We start from the raw sequence: 15,167 nt of genomic DNA on the forward strand, positions 1-15,167 counted from the left end.
TATGCGAAAACAAAATTGATTCCGGCAAAAAAATGAATAAACACTCAACATTTGAATTTCCTGGAACCTGACCCCTCCACCTCCCTCCAAGAGAGCAGCCTTCTTGGTGAACAATTCAAAGAGCACATTAATTATTGCAAATAAAAGCTTTTTTTTTTTTTTTTTTTAAACAAAAAAATGTTGTGGTAGTATTATTGTTTACCACGCGCAGCCCCCCCCTCCTCTCCACCCACAAACACACACATTTGTACAGTTTCATGCAGAATAACAACAAAAATACAGCAATTCAACATTACATTTTTTTGTGTGAGGCTCAGAGGGGGCTAAAGATTACAGTACATTGTCATTGCTTGCGCACAGCTGCAATTGTAAGCTATCAGTCCCCCCCCCCACAATGGAAATAGTCGAAGAAAAGCGGAGATTGCAGGAGGACGGAAGACGACGGCGTTTGCGCCTTTGCATCGAATCGCTCGTGCGGCGGACTACTTTCTCGTGGGGTTAAAAGCGCTTTGGTTACATCCGGCCAAGGAGACGCTGCTGAAGCCCAAAAGAGTACGTTCAGTGCCCCCCAAGCATGATTTTTGGGGAGGGAATCAAATGTATCGGATTCACTCGTATTTATGTCCAAACCAAAGCACGGTCTAATATAAAAGTATTGCTTTGTCGCCCTCTTGTGGCATCTTGGTGCCACCGAACTGTTGCAAACGGAGATGAGAAGCTTAACGTCATGCTTTGCCACCCAAAAACTACATAAAAGTGAGTTGAGGAGCTTCTTATACCCTTTCATTTCCCTCTAGTTGACGCCCGGCACGACTCATTCCCCCATCGTTACGCTTCTCTCGAGTTGGCCCCAATATTGCCACGGACGCTGGGGTTGCAGACGTCGAAACGAATCGATATTTCGCAAAGACCACAACGTAGCGCGAAAAACACTTTCATCGGTTTGACAAAAGAAGACGAAAAGAAAATATCAAGCAGAAGAGGCGGGAGGTGGGTGACGGGGGATTACTTGTGACTTGCAATCCTCCGCCACTAGAAAGGCCAAGCGAGGTGCAAATAGTGACATTATTCTGCAGAGGATTGAGATGTCAAACGCGATGGAGGGACTGAAGTGTGTCAAATAAGGGAAAGCAGGCACAGAAAACTCAGGCGAAAACTAAAGATTTGAACGGAGGTGGGTTTTTATTGCTGTGCCTGCGCCGACATCGAAATTCTCAGAGGAAGACTCGTTCGGCCTTTCTACTAACGAAGGGTGTGGACAGTCACAAACTGATCAAAGGGGGGGGGGGGGGGAGGACAGAAGATGAAGTTGCGAGACCTCCTCGGCAGACTGACGGGAAGCAGGAGGAAGAGGAGGAAGGAGGCTCTCAGTCAGAGAAGAGGCTGGCGAAGGACTGCCGGAGGCTGCGGATGGACTCGGCCTTGGCCTCGTCGTCGCTCACGTTGCCGCGCAAAGTCTCGGAGAAGGTGTTGGTCAGCGATTGCGATTTGCTGCGCGGCAAACGGAGCACTGAAGGACAAACCTGGCCCGCGCGCCGTAAAGAGGAGATTTACTCACTTGAGTTGAGGAGACTGTTTCTGAGATCCGGGTCCGGAGGCGTCGGGGATGGGCCCCGGCTGAAACGACTGGCTGGGGGAGGTGGTGGCGGACCGGGCCCGCTGCGGCGAACCTTGGGCCGACTGGGACGGAGAGGCGGAGCCCGAACGGTGTCCGCCTGGAAGCGCAGCACATTTGTTTCAACAAGAATCAAAGAAAAGATAAAATAAGACATGGCAGGAGAAGCAAAAGTCGCTTTCGGGAAGATTCCCACCTCGTCTGGGTTGTGTGGTCTAAAGAGAAAATACGAGGGGAGAAAAGGATAGAAAAGATTTTATTTTTCGGCTCTACGTAAACGAATTGTGACGGGCGCAGTTGACGGCGTTACCTTGACTGAAGACGGCGGCGGTGTGGAAACTCCCAGCAGCACCTGGGCCATCTTATGGAGGACCAGCTCGGTGATCAGCTGCTTGTCCTCCTCCACGTGTTCACCAATCAGGGGCATGGAGCTGTCCATCACCTGCGCCCGGGCGAAAAAAAAAAAAAAAAAAAAAATCATCACATCCGCTCTTCCTCCGCTAGATGGCAGTATTGCCTCATGATAGCATTTTGTTTTTAGACTCAAACAGAACACAATCTTTGAACTCTGCACCGGCACCAGTGGAAGCCGCGACAAGCTTCGCGGGCTTTTCCTCTCACGCTCGATTGATTCGCTCCATCCTCAATAAACAATTTACATAAGTCAAAAGTATAACTACGAGCTGAATTTGGTATTGTGTGTGTGTTGTTGCCGTATAATAGTCGAAAAGGAAAGTTCCAGATGACAAATAAGTAAACTTGAGGGGCTGCACCTGGTACGACTTGGACGGGCCGCATCGTCCGCCGCCGCCAGAACCTCACGTGCACGTCCACGTGGACTTGAAAACCACTCGGGCACGGACCGTTCTCATTCCCCGAGTGTCAAAACAAACGCACGCGGGAGAGATATGTGGCTGCCGGTTGGGGGGGGGGGGGGTGCAGATGCCTACGGTGGCCGACTGGGTGGCCAAATTTGCCGCAAACGGCCAAATCGCTGCAATTGCGGGAATGACCACACGCGACGAGCACACAAAACAACAGGAACTGAAAAATGATTACATTTAAAAAATAAAAATACGTGCAACAATGAAATGCTGTAACATGAACTGTCGCAATCACAGGAAACATCTGCAACGGAAAAATGCCGCCAACACAAAGAAGCACGCACAAAACAAGTGCGAGGAAAATGCTGCACATTGTGTGGAAGTGAACTTGCTGCATTTCTCTCTCGCGGTTGTTTTGGGATGGCTGTCTCATTTGTTGTGTTTGCAGCATTTTTCTTTCGCAGAGGCTCGTGTGTATGCCCCCCCACCCCCCACGCCCGGCATGGCGTCATTCCCGTTTTGCGGCGCAATTTGGCCTGAGGGAAATCAAATATAGTGTGCAGAAAAGCTGTAGCTGAATAAAACGTTCAAAACATCAACAAGTTCGGTTTGCACTAAAAACAACTGGATTGCACTCAGGTAGTAATTCTTTGGGACACCGCTAGAGGGACTTTATGAGACAAAGTATAAAAACCGGTCAGCGAAAGGCTTTTATTTTGTTGCCGCAGAGTAAGCCAGGTCCATAAAAGACGTGACTGGATGATCGTGTACTGTGTGCAAAGCGGACAGCGCCTACCTCAGACCCGAGGAACGACAACAGACAACGCTGACCTTACAAAGGTCATGCACAGTGTCGGGGAAAAGAGCCATCAAATGAATCGTGTAGGTGTGCCTCATACTTCTAAAGTCAGGGTGAGAAACTGGGCTCACTTTACATATTTGTGGCTTTTCTCCAGTTAACTCGCAACCCAAATAAGGAGGAGGGAAAAAAAAAAAAAACGGATAACAACCCAATTTGTAATTCTTCTCCGCAGAACCCCCGTTTTAATCCCTACTTTCCTGCGTAGCCGGTCCTCCCGGCAGGGATTCGGCGGCCCCCGTGGGGCGCGGCGCGATGTTTTGCCCCCGTCGAGCCACGAGCGCGCGAGACCCGAGCGGAGGCCCGGAGAACGACGGCCGGGCCCCAGCCCCCCTTCGCCCCGCTCCAAATGGCGTGCGGTGGCAGGCTGAACCGGGGATCCACCCTGCTGATTTATTAGGATCCAGAGTCATCCGGCGCGAGACAACCCCCCCCCCCCCCAGCCTCGCCACTGGCCCTTTTCAGCTCTGGAAGCACAAGGGTGTTATTCTGCTCTTTAATTGAGCTGTTTCTGTCTGCACAATGTAGCCCCGGCCGCATGGGAAAGTTCGCTCGGCGCGACGGGAAGCGTGTTGTGCAGGCACGTAAGTCGCCCGCTGAAGGGAGGGAATTACTCACTCGTGAATGAAAATAAAAACATTCGCCTTGGAAAAAAAATAAAGAATAAAAAGCCCGGCCTGAAAATGCTAATTACATTTTCAGATGGCTTTTCTTGCGGGGACATTTCACGATTTCACTCGTAGTCGGCGTAGTACGAGTATTAGTAGGCGTAGTGGAGGGTTGGGGGGGGTCGTTACCTTGTGCTTCAGTTGAGTATTTACTATTCATTCTGTTTAACATCCATCCATCCATTTTCTTTGCCGCTTATGCTCACTAGGGTCACGGGGAGTGCTGAGGTCCATCCTCGCTGTCGACGACCAGGAGGCGGGGGACACCCTGAACTGGTCGCCAGCCAATCGCAGGTCACATGGAGACAAAAAGATGCACTCACAATCACATCTAGGGGCAATTTCATCTTCTTTTCCTTTCGGGTTGTCCCGTTAGGGGTTGCCACAGCGTGTCATCTCAGATGAACGCACATTTGTTTGGCACAGTTTTACGCCGGATGCCCTTCCTGACGCAACCCCTCTTCATTTTAGCCGGGGAGAGAAGCTGGTATTCCCAAGCGGTCTCCCATCCAAGTACATCCAAGTAGCCCAAACCCGCTTAGCTTCCAAGATCTGAAGAGATCGGGCGTTCTCAGGGTAGCATGGCCGTAAGCTCCTAGGGGCAATTTAGAGGGTCCAAATAATGTTACATGTTTTTGGCATGTGGGAGGAAACCGGAGTTCCCGGAGAATACCCACGCAGGCACGGGGAGAACATGCAAACTTCACGCAGGATTGAACCCGGGACCTTAGGACTGTGAAGCCAACGCTTTCCACCTGATCCCCATGCTGCCTATTCCATTGAACTTTTTTTAAAAAATTTAAACCAAAATGTAAATGATTATATGTCAGATCAAGTCCCCCGTCCCTCATTTAAAAATATGTAATGTTAGATTCATCCATCCATTTTCTCTTCCGCTCATCCTCACCAGGGTCGCGGGAAGTGCTGGAGCCTATCCCAGCTGTCGACGGGCAAGAGGTGGGGTACATCCTGAACTGGTCGCCATCCAATCGCAGGGCACATCGAGACAAACAGTCCCACTCATAATCACACCTCGGCGCAATTTAGAGTATCTGTGTGTTAATGTTCCATGTTTTGGGGATGTGGGAGGAAACCGGAGTTCCCGGAGAATACCCACGCAGGTACGGGGAGAACATGCAAACTCCACACAGGAGGGATTGAACCCAGGACCTCAGAACTTTGAGGCCAAGGCTTTACCAGCTGATCCACTTTGCCGCCTCTGTTTAACATATGCGTAAAAATCAAATCAGCTTTACAAAGCACATTTTATCTGTGTAATAACCACATTCAGAGTCCTATTGTGTCCCCCCCCCCCACAAGTGCCTGAGAAAAGCTTTTTGGGGGGAGGAGGAGGGGGGGGGCTAAATGCCAATAAAAGCATTTTCATTTTTTGAGGCAGCACTTAATGTAAAACTCTTCATACGCTTGACAATTTGTGCATTCGTCTATGAATGTGCTTTTGTATCCAAGCAATATGTCACCTTCAATGTGCACTTTATCCAAAATCAAAGCCTGTAAAAAAAAAAAAAAAAGAGATTAAACACCTTTTCATGGATTTTCAAGCACCTGTTGGAACATTTCCGAGAAGAGAACACGTCCAACATTCAAACCCCGGTGTGTGTGCGCTCCAGAGTTCAACGAGGGTGCCCGAAAGCGCATTAGGTCGACGTCTTAGTCTGGAACAAAAAGCAGATTCCAGCTTTGACGGACGGACGGATGTTGCCTGCCACGGTTAATTAAATTCCATCGTGCTGAAAGGCTCGGGCAAGATAGAGAAGTTCAGGGGGGGGGGGGGGGAGGAGGAGGAAGAGGAGGAGGAGGAAGAACATAGTTTACATTGTGTCACCGCTTTCCGAGTCCGGCTCAAAGACGGCACGTCTCAGGGGAGCCGCCGCACGTTTCCCCAAATAGTTTCGAGTCAACGCAAAGAGGGTGGGGCCGACCCCTCTCGCTGTTGACCTCGCCCCCGTCCCCCCTCAAAAATGCCATGTCACGCCGTCAGGCTAAATATGGCCACGTGGTCACAGGTCCCTCGTCGGCGCGTTTCCTCAGACGCCAGCGAATGTTCTAAAAACAAGCGTTGATAATACCGCACCGCCGTTTCTCCAGAGGAGGACCCTCCCACACATTTCCTTGGTCCACTCGACATTTTCCCTGCTTGAGCCCCCCACCACACCCCCACCCCTCATAAAAAAAATGTGAACTTTGTATCTTTTTTGGGGGGGGGGGGAAGAAAGCGACACAATACGGCAGCAAACAATTCCAAAACACAAAATGAAGGAGAGCGTATCGAAACGGATGGTGCGCAAAGACGAGCGTGGTTATGAAAAATCTACACACCCCTGTTCCAACGCCAGGATTTTGTGATTAAAAATGAAAAAAGAACCATATCAGTCATTCCAAATCTTGTTCCACCATTATTATGTTTTCGAGAGGGAAAGTAAAAAAAAAAAAAAGAAGTATATAAAATATAAGAAATAATATATAAAATGTGGTTGTGCAAGTTTGCACAGTTTTTTAAACATTTAGAATTAAGGAATCGTTAAATAGAAGTCAACACACACCTCCCGCTACTTAAAGTGCCACATAAATAAGAAACAAAAAAACTTCTGATGCTCTAGTAGGCCTTTCAAATTTTGTACCAACACCATTTGCTACCTTCGTTATTTTTACTCCCCCTCTCCAAATAATTAAACAAAAACAAAACTATTGAGTTGTAGCGGTTAAAGGTCACATTAACAGTGGAAAAGGTTAGAGTTTTTTTTGTTATTGTTCCCAATAGCACAAAAGTGTGGCGGCACGGCAGCTCAGCTGGTAAAAGCGTTGGCCTCACAGTTCTGAGGACCCAGGTTCGATCCTAGCCCCGCCTGTGTGGAGTTTGCATGTTCTCCCCGTGCCTATGTGGGTTTTCTCCGGGAACTCCGCTTTCCTCCCACATCCCTGAAACATGCAACATTAACACACGGGCACTCTAAATTGCGCCTCGGTGTGATTGTGAGTGCCTCTGTTTGTCTCGATATGCCCTGCAAATGGCTGGCAACCATTTCAGGGTGTAGCCTGCCTCATGTCCGTGTGAGGATAAGCGGCTAAGAAAATGGATGGATGGATAGCACAAAAGTGTTCACAATAACTGTTGGTTATGTTGGTTAATTTCTTCAAGAGGCCGATTTTGAAAAAGTGTCAAGACTCAAGGACAGTTTCTGGTATTTTCCTACAAGTGTGTTTTGTTGCATTAAAACAAAGCGGAATGCCGGCTAAAAGCATTTAAAAACAGCGACATTTATGCTATACATCTGGCCCAGTTGTTTATGTGAAGACGCAGACTGTTTGCGTTTCCCCGCTGGCGTGTTTGGGCGAGTGACTAATCATTCTTTCAAGGCTTTGATCGTTGTGTGCTTTCACGTGTGGTTACATCCTCCCTTTGTTCGCCGTGATCCCCCCCCCAATAAATACAACAACTGTGACTCGGCCTTTTTCGAAGTGGCCGTTCCAACCGACCTCAATGATGTAGTCGCTGCCGTCTTTCCCGTGCACGGCCTTCACCGCGCAAATGTCGAGGCCGCCGAACATCTCGGCGCAGGAGTCCACCCACAGTCGGTATCTGGAACACAACGACGCCCTCCAACTGATAAAAGTGTCAAATCCAGATGGCGTGACACAAAAGACCACATCGTGTCAATTTTATTTATACAGCGCCGGTTTACGGTCAAAGTTACCTCAACTCAACTCCACTTTATTTCTTGTACTCACACACAAATAAACAATAAGCAACCACAGCTGTAACAAAAAGCTGCACACAATGAAAAAGCACTTTAAATATGGAAGCCTTGAGCTCCTCGCACATTAAAAAACAACTCAGCCCTACGTGAGTAAGCAGTTTCCGGACGCAAGGGGGAAACTCAAAGTAAGAAACATCAAAAAGAACCGAGACTCGCTTTGGTGGGGTAGAAATAGAGCGACTTTTCCAAACCTTGATTGAGCCAAGGGCCGCATTTTGCATTCCAATCGCGCGTCATGAAGGTTCACCTGTCAGTCATGGCGATTTGCTCCAGCATGGCCGAACCCGTGTTGGCCTTCCAGTTTCCCGAAATGGACGTTCTCCTGAAAATCAACAGGGAAATGCTCACGGGCTGAGTCACTCGCGACGTCGGGTTCCGACAACAGCGATAACGGCCGACGCTGTTTGTTTGCGTTAATTATCCTCTCGTGAGCTTTTCAAGGATATTCTGTCACATTGGGTCATCAGGAAGAGGGAGTTGGACAGTGAGAGGACTGCAGAGAGGCGAAAGGGATACAGAGAAATGCGACGTAGGGCAAAGTTAGGGGTGGAGAAGGCTAAACAAGAGGCATATGACATGTACACCAGGTTAGAAACAAAAGACGGAGAAAAGGATCTCTACAGGAAACAGGGGCGATGAAGAAGTGATGGGTGAGTACGGCATCCAGGAAAGGAACTTTGAGGGACAGATGGTGGTGGACTTTGCAAAAGGATGGAGATGGCTGTAGTGAACACTTATTTCCAGAAGAGGGAGGAACATATAGTGACCTACAAGAGCGGAGGTAGAAGCACGCAGGTGGATTATATTTTGCGCAGACGATGTAATCTGAAGGAGATTACGAACTGTAAAATAGTGGTAGGAGAGAGTGTAGCTCGACAGCATGGGATGGTGGTGTGTAGGATGACTCTGGTGGTGGGTAGGAAGATTAAGAAGACAAAGGTCGAGCAGAGAACCATGTGGTGGAAGCTGAGAAAAGAAGAATATTGTGCGGCCTTCCGGAAAGAGGTGAGACAGGCTCTCGATGGACAACCGAAGCTCCCGGAAGACTGGACGACGACAGCCAAGGTGATCAGAGAGACAGGCAGGAGAGTACTTGGTGTGTCATCTGGTAGGAAAGGGGAGAAGGAGACTTGGTGGTGGAACCCCAAAATACAGGGAGTCATACAAGGAAAGAGATTAGCGAAGAAGAAGTGGGATACTGAGAGGACTGAGGAGAGGCGAAAGGAGTACATCGAGATGCGACGTAGGGCAAAGGTAGAGGTGGCAAAGGCTAAACAAGAGGCATATGAACACCAGGTTGGACACGAAAGAAGGAGAAAAGGATCTCTCCAGGTTGACCAGACAGAGGGATAGAGATGGGAAGGATGTGCAGCAGGTAAGGGTGATTAAGGATATGGATGGAAATGTGTTGACTGGTGCCAGTCGTGTGCTGAATACTTTGGGAAGTTGATGAATGAAGAAAATGAGAGCGAAAGAAGAGGAGAAGAGGCAAGTGTGAAGGACCAGGAAGTGGCAATTATTAGCAAGGGTGAAGGACCAGGAAGTGGCAATGATTAGCAAGGGGGAAGTTCGAAAGGCACTACAAAGGTTGAAAAATGGAAAGGCAGTTGGTCCTGATGACATACCGGAGGAGGTATGGAAGCAATTTAGAGAGGTGGATGTGGGGTTTTTGACCAACTTATTCAACAGAATACCAGTGGGCGAGAAGATGCCTGAAGAACGGAGGAAAAGTGTGCTAGTTCCCATTTTTAAGAACAAAGGGGACTTGCAGTGCTGTGGCAACTATAGAGGAATGAAGTTGATGAGGCACACAATGAAGTTATGGGAAAGAGTTGTGGAGGAAAGACTCAGGACAGTCCCTTTGGACCATGATGTTCGCAGATGATATCGTGACATGCAGTGAAATCAGGGAAACAGGTGGAGGAACAATTAGAAAGATGGAGGCACACACTGGAAAGGAGAGGAATGAAGATAAGCCGAAGTAAAACAGAATATATGTGCGTGAAGGAGAAAAGTGGAGGGGGAAGAGTGAGGCTACAGGGAGAAGAGATGGCGAGGGTGGACGACTTCAAATACTTGGGGTCAACAATCCAGAGCAGTGGTGAGTGTGGTAAGGAAGTGAAGAAACGGGTCCAAGCAGGTGGGAACAGCTGGCAGAAGGTGTCTGGTGTGTTATGTGACAGAAGAGTCTCTGCTAGGGTGAAGGGCAAAGTTTAGCAAACATTGGTGAGGCCGGCCATGATTTACGGATTAGAGACAGGAAGCAGAACTGGAGGTGGCAGAAATGAAGATGTTGAAGTTCTATGTCGGAGTGAGCAGGATGGATAGGATTAGAAATGAGCTCATTAGAGGGACCGGCGAAGTTGGTTGTTTTGGAGACAAGGTTCGAGAGAGCAGACTTTGATGGTTTGGACATGTCCAGAAGTCGAGGGAGTGAGGAAATTGGTGGAAGGGTGCTGAGGATGGAGCTACCAGGCAAAAGAGAGAGAGGAAGACCAAAGAAAAGGTTGATTGATGTTGTGAGGGAAGACATGAGGGGGGGGGTGAAGAAGAAGAAGAAGAAGAAGAAGAAGAATGGCCGTAAGGGAGGAAGGGACGAGTGATTAAAGTGCATCGTTTCCGGGATGTGTCTTACATGTAGGCCTTGTAGTTGTTGCCTATCTTCTGGATGCGGATGTCGTACTTGGACTGGACGTAGGGCTCGGTGGTGGCGTACGTCCCGGCCAGCGCCACCACGCTGGTGATGTCCTGGAAGTCCTGTTGGTTTTCCACTTTGATCTGTTTGACGAGACGTCGCTAATTAGAAAGCGGGCACCTCCCCCCGGACCCCAACCTGCCAAAAAAGCGCTTGTGCACAAGCGGGATAATGAACGGTCCCAGGTTGGAAAACGTTTGCACGTGCCGGCTTTGAACTACGTCACGTCACTCCCGTTAAGCAATTATGTGTCAGAAGAAGAGGGAAACTGCGTAATGGAAACAGTCACACACATACCCCCAAAAATACTTCCTCGCTTTACCCGATCCACATTTTGAATTCAAATATAGACGATATATGAATTTAGATGGTGTCTCGCATTTTCCCAGACAAACAGACAACTCACAGAGGTCGAAATAAAAAATATGATGAAGGCTCCTGTAGTTGTATATCAAAATGTCAGGAAAAGCTGATTAACCTTCTTTTAACGAGCGTAGAGGTGGAAGACGGGTTTGACAATTTGGTGTGTGTGTGTGAAACTCACCTTCCCCATGCCAGAGTGAGCGTGGCCCATCTTGACCACCACAGGATAGGAAGCGCTCGTAACCTGAAGCGAAGGATGACCTTGTTTTATTGGCGTGAACAAACGAGTCGGCCGTTTCACTTTCGATCTGGCGCACCACCCGGAGGGTGCTCGTGGACCTCACATATTTCAATCCCCGGGGAAGAAAAATGCAAACGTATTGGGAATGAAATGTCCAAATTTGCCGGAGGGATGCACAGACGATAGGGTGGTTTAAGGTCACCGTTCCAAGCAATGGAACGCTTTTACTGCGCAAGTCCGGTAAACGTGGACACTGTGTCCAGAACGGCAACCTAGGACACATGGTGTCGAGTCCCGTGAAATCAGCCTAAACCTTAGTCTGCCTGTTGTCAAAAGAAGCGAGCTTTTTGGTTTATAAACACACACACACACACAAAAATTGAGTGAGGTTCTGGGAAGCTGGGTGGAAGACCACAGCCGACTGGGATGGGTTCTGACCAACTGGGCAGACCGCAAACACGTTTCTCACAGTTTGGATGAGTAAAGTGGATGAAATGTCAACAGGTTACCTCATCGCTGTGGTTTTTCAAACGGTGGATGTGATATGATTGGAAATGGGAAGGCAATCTAAAAGAGGGACTTTTCCAGTCTTCAAAGCGCGTCGCCAATCGGTGTGTGAAGGACGCAGGGCGCGACATTGCCAGATTACATAGTGCAATTATGTTCGGGAATCTAATTGCGATCATCCGGTTTACCCAGACGTACGTCAATTATCCACAGGTGAAGCCTCCGATTTACAAACAGTGACACAAAAGCGTCTAGAACGGAAATGAATCTGATGGGAAACACCCGGGCAGCTGCAATCCTTCATCCGAAAAGGATTGCACACCCTTGTGCGTTCCCCTCGGCCAGCCTTGGGCGGAGCACGGCGGAGACATCGAACCGGTGATGGGTCAGAAAGTGAAATCACAGTCTTAACTATCACTTCCGCATTAGCCAAAAAAAAACCCCAAAAAACTAACGCAAAACATACAGTGAATATAAACCGACTATACACTTTGGAAAAGTCCGGCCTTAGTTTGTGGGAAAATGTGCGATGGGCCGACCAACGCGGAGGATGAACTTTCGGGCTCTCATTCCGAAAGGTGTGTTTTGCCCGAACACGGCAGCGTTCATACCCAAACAGAACATTCCGCTTGCTCAAAATAGCTGGCGGTGTCGGCACAAAAACCTTCAGGCTAGAAACAAAAAGTAAAAATAAGCCAGTTAGAGAATACGCACACTTGTCTCGGTTGTGTATTCATTTTTTTTTTTTTTTTACAATTAATCTGTACAATTTACAGGTCACATCAAAACTGGAAAAGGGTTTCAAATGATTAATAGTGATCTCAAGGGATGTTTAGACTTTGATAGCCTCTGTAGGCACCGAATTGTTCATGAATGTTCGAACGTGGAGCCGCCTGAAGGGAAACGGCTGAGCTGGTCCTCGTGTCATTTTGCCATTGCATAACCTTCCGTGAGTTAAACACCGTGAAGCCCATTTCTTCATATGTCATCAGTCCCTCTAAAAGCTTACGTGATCGTATCTTGAAGCTCCTTTTTCCATTACCAGTCGTTTGCGTGACCACCCTGACGTCAGCGAGCTCAGCGACCCGCCCTTTGCTAGAACTTGGGTCTGTCCGATAAGAACAGACGTTACTCCAAAGACATTGTTTTTGAAGTCGTATCTTTGGATTCCCGACCGCCGTCATTTGTCTTGTGACGATGGAAGAAATACTAAACGGGGGGAAAAAAATTGCTGAAATCGCAATCACGTCTCTACCGTGACGAACGATCAGATCGCAGAGGGGCTAGCACGTATCCGAGAAGGACTCAGTCGCAGCGAGGTGCGGATGTTTGTCCCCGGGAGAAAGTGAGTTTTTTTTGTGTGGACGGGGCCCCACAGATTCGCTGTCTGTCTGGACACGTTCCTTCCCGTAATTCCCACCGGCGTGCCAGTGACGGCACAAGTGGGAGACGGCGGAGGGGAGACGACCACATCCTCTGCCCCGCCTTAAGGTGCTTCCTCGCTGATTCACGAGCCACAGAAAACATGCAGCGTCACCTTTAATTTGCGGGGAGATTTAGTCAACAATGTCTACGGTACATCTGTTATTTCGTTTTAGCCACGGAGGCGAGCGCTTACATGATGACAAACTACTGGATTTGAAAATGCATATAGCAGCTTTTACGCTCCTGGAAAAGCTTGGAATGTTCATCCATTTGTTCTTGGATCGCTCCGCCGCGATCTCATTCAACCTGGAATCTTTACGCAGGAAACAAAAAGTGTCTTTCCTCAAAATTTACCCCCCCAAAATTACAATTAAGGTAGAATCAACTGTTGTCACCCAACTCAATTGGTCCATCGAAAAGAGATATTGCATCATTTCTTCATGGGGAAAAAAAATTCAAAGTCCAAGACCAAGTTTGGCGCTGAAAAAAGATCCACTTGCAGTGGGAACGTCAGACAATTATTTTATGAGGTTTTGAACGAAACAAGTTCCTGCCAGTAAAAATAAACCCTGGTGGCCATTAACGTGTCGCTTGTGGAACGTCTGGTTTCGAATACTGCCACCCAGACTTTGGTTCCCTGTCCAAATCTACCGAAAGCCTCCAGTGTGGTATAACCATTAAGTAGACTCGGGGCAAAAGGAATCTAATTAAGCTGCGGTTGATTTTTCTCTTTGATTTCGCAACACAGGCTGACTTCACAAAGCCAGACGACCAGCCCTGGCAGGTCTTGAAAATACTTCAGGGAAGCCCGTCTGGCCCGTACTTTACCTCCCGCCTCAGGCTGCCAGGCTTGATGTAAGCGAGTGTCACGTGATTACGTCATTCTATACAGGCCCCCATACATCCCGCATTTACGATGTCTTCGGTTTCGTTCTCGCCGCACGCTTCACCGCACGACAGTGACGACCTGGACCGCAGTGATTTGGGCAGACCGAAGCAAGACGGACCGGTCCCGGAAGACTTTCCCAGACACAGCTGGGTGTGAAGAAAGCCCGCCGACACTGTAATCCATGACAGGGCCGTGCGTTTAGATAAATGTAATTCGGGTAACGCTAAAAGCGGACATTGTAAATTAGAATTATTTTACAGCTGTATAGTTCTAGGGCCCCGTAGCTCAGTGGTAAACTAAGGATTGTGAGTTTGTATCTCACTGGGGCCTCGACTTCCCAAGAGGGGTTGCGTCGGGAAGGGCATCCGCCGTAAAAACTGTGCCAAACAAATATGAGCGTTCATCTGAGATGTCACGCTGCGGCAACCCCAACCGGGACAAGCCGAAAGAAACTTACTACAGTAAGTTGTAGTAGTATGTGGTAAACAAGGACTGTGACTTTTTGCGCTTTCTTTCTCCCCTAAAATGGAAATTAACAATGCTGTAAAACCTCGAAACATGTTTTACAGAGCCTTATATGACGTATATTTATATACATAAAAGTTCCCGGATACGAGGCCACAACAAACATGTTGTCATGGTGACCCTCGGGGCTATTTTGGCAACTTCAGATTCAGTAGAAGCTGCCTAATTGTTGTGGTGGAAGTGAAACTCATCTGGATTCCATTAACGTCCGCGCTAGTGCATTACTACGACTGCTGAGTTTGGAACTTTCCAGGCTAGGTGCTGGTGGAGAGCCACCTGCTCGGTCAAAATAACCTGCAAGTTCCTTGCATAATCTGCAAATCAGATGTGATAGAAACAAAGAAAGAAACATGTTCCCGAAAAGGCCCGGCAGTCTATGTTTTGCGGCGCCTTCCGTGAGTCACAGTGACATCCACTTCTTATAACTACAGACTACTAAAAAAAGAAAGGGGTTGGTATCTCGCCGTTAAATCAAAAGTGGAATCGACAAAAGGCAAAACTGTTCATGTAAACTGGTTTGAAGAAGTACCCAAATATGGTTTCTCAGTGACCACCGAAGATCGAGGAATTACAAAAAAAAAATACAGTCAGAAAATTCCCGTAAAGGTCTGCTGGACTCGACCAAAGCCAACGGATTCTGCTGTAAGACAAGTATAGGAAAGTGCTCGGAGTCGCGCCATAAAAGTTGACATACCGGACAGATACGGACGCAAATGAGCCCTTAAAAGCGGAAAAGGGGGAGACCCGAAGAGGAATCGCAAATGGAAAAACATTTGG

General features: G+C 48.2%; 1 protein-coding gene across 6 annotated transcripts in view; it reads right to left on the reverse strand.

Annotated features, from left to right (window-relative positions):
• Positions 1-201: 201 nt before the first annotated feature.
• The window catches only part of LOC133493130 (synapsin-3-like), a 159,166-nt gene continuing 144,200 nt past the window's right edge, over positions 202-15,167 (reverse strand). For all 6 annotated transcript variants that reach the window (XM_061806071.1, XM_061806072.1, XM_061806067.1 and 3 more), the window contains 8 exons: positions 10,985-11,047; positions 10,381-10,523; positions 7,993-8,067; positions 7,465-7,567; positions 1,926-2,057; positions 1,812-1,830; positions 1,559-1,715; positions 202-1,491 (listed from right to left, as the gene is read on the reverse strand). In XM_061806071.1, coding sequence (XP_061662055.1) covers positions 1,368-1,491; positions 1,559-1,715; positions 1,812-1,830; positions 1,926-2,057; positions 7,465-7,567; positions 7,993-8,067; positions 10,381-10,523; positions 10,985-11,047 — 816 coding nt within the window. In that variant the 3' untranslated portion in view covers positions 202-1,367. The remainder of the gene's footprint in view (positions 1,492-1,558; positions 1,716-1,811; positions 1,831-1,925; positions 2,058-7,464; positions 7,568-7,992; positions 8,068-10,380; positions 10,524-10,984; positions 11,048-15,167) is intronic.

Source organism: Syngnathoides biaculeatus, chromosome 20 (genome assembly GCF_019802595.1).
Source record: "Syngnathoides biaculeatus isolate LvHL_M chromosome 20, ASM1980259v1, whole genome shotgun sequence".
In the NCBI taxonomy this organism is placed as follows: Eukaryota; Metazoa; Chordata; class Actinopteri; order Syngnathiformes; family Syngnathidae; genus Syngnathoides; species Syngnathoides biaculeatus.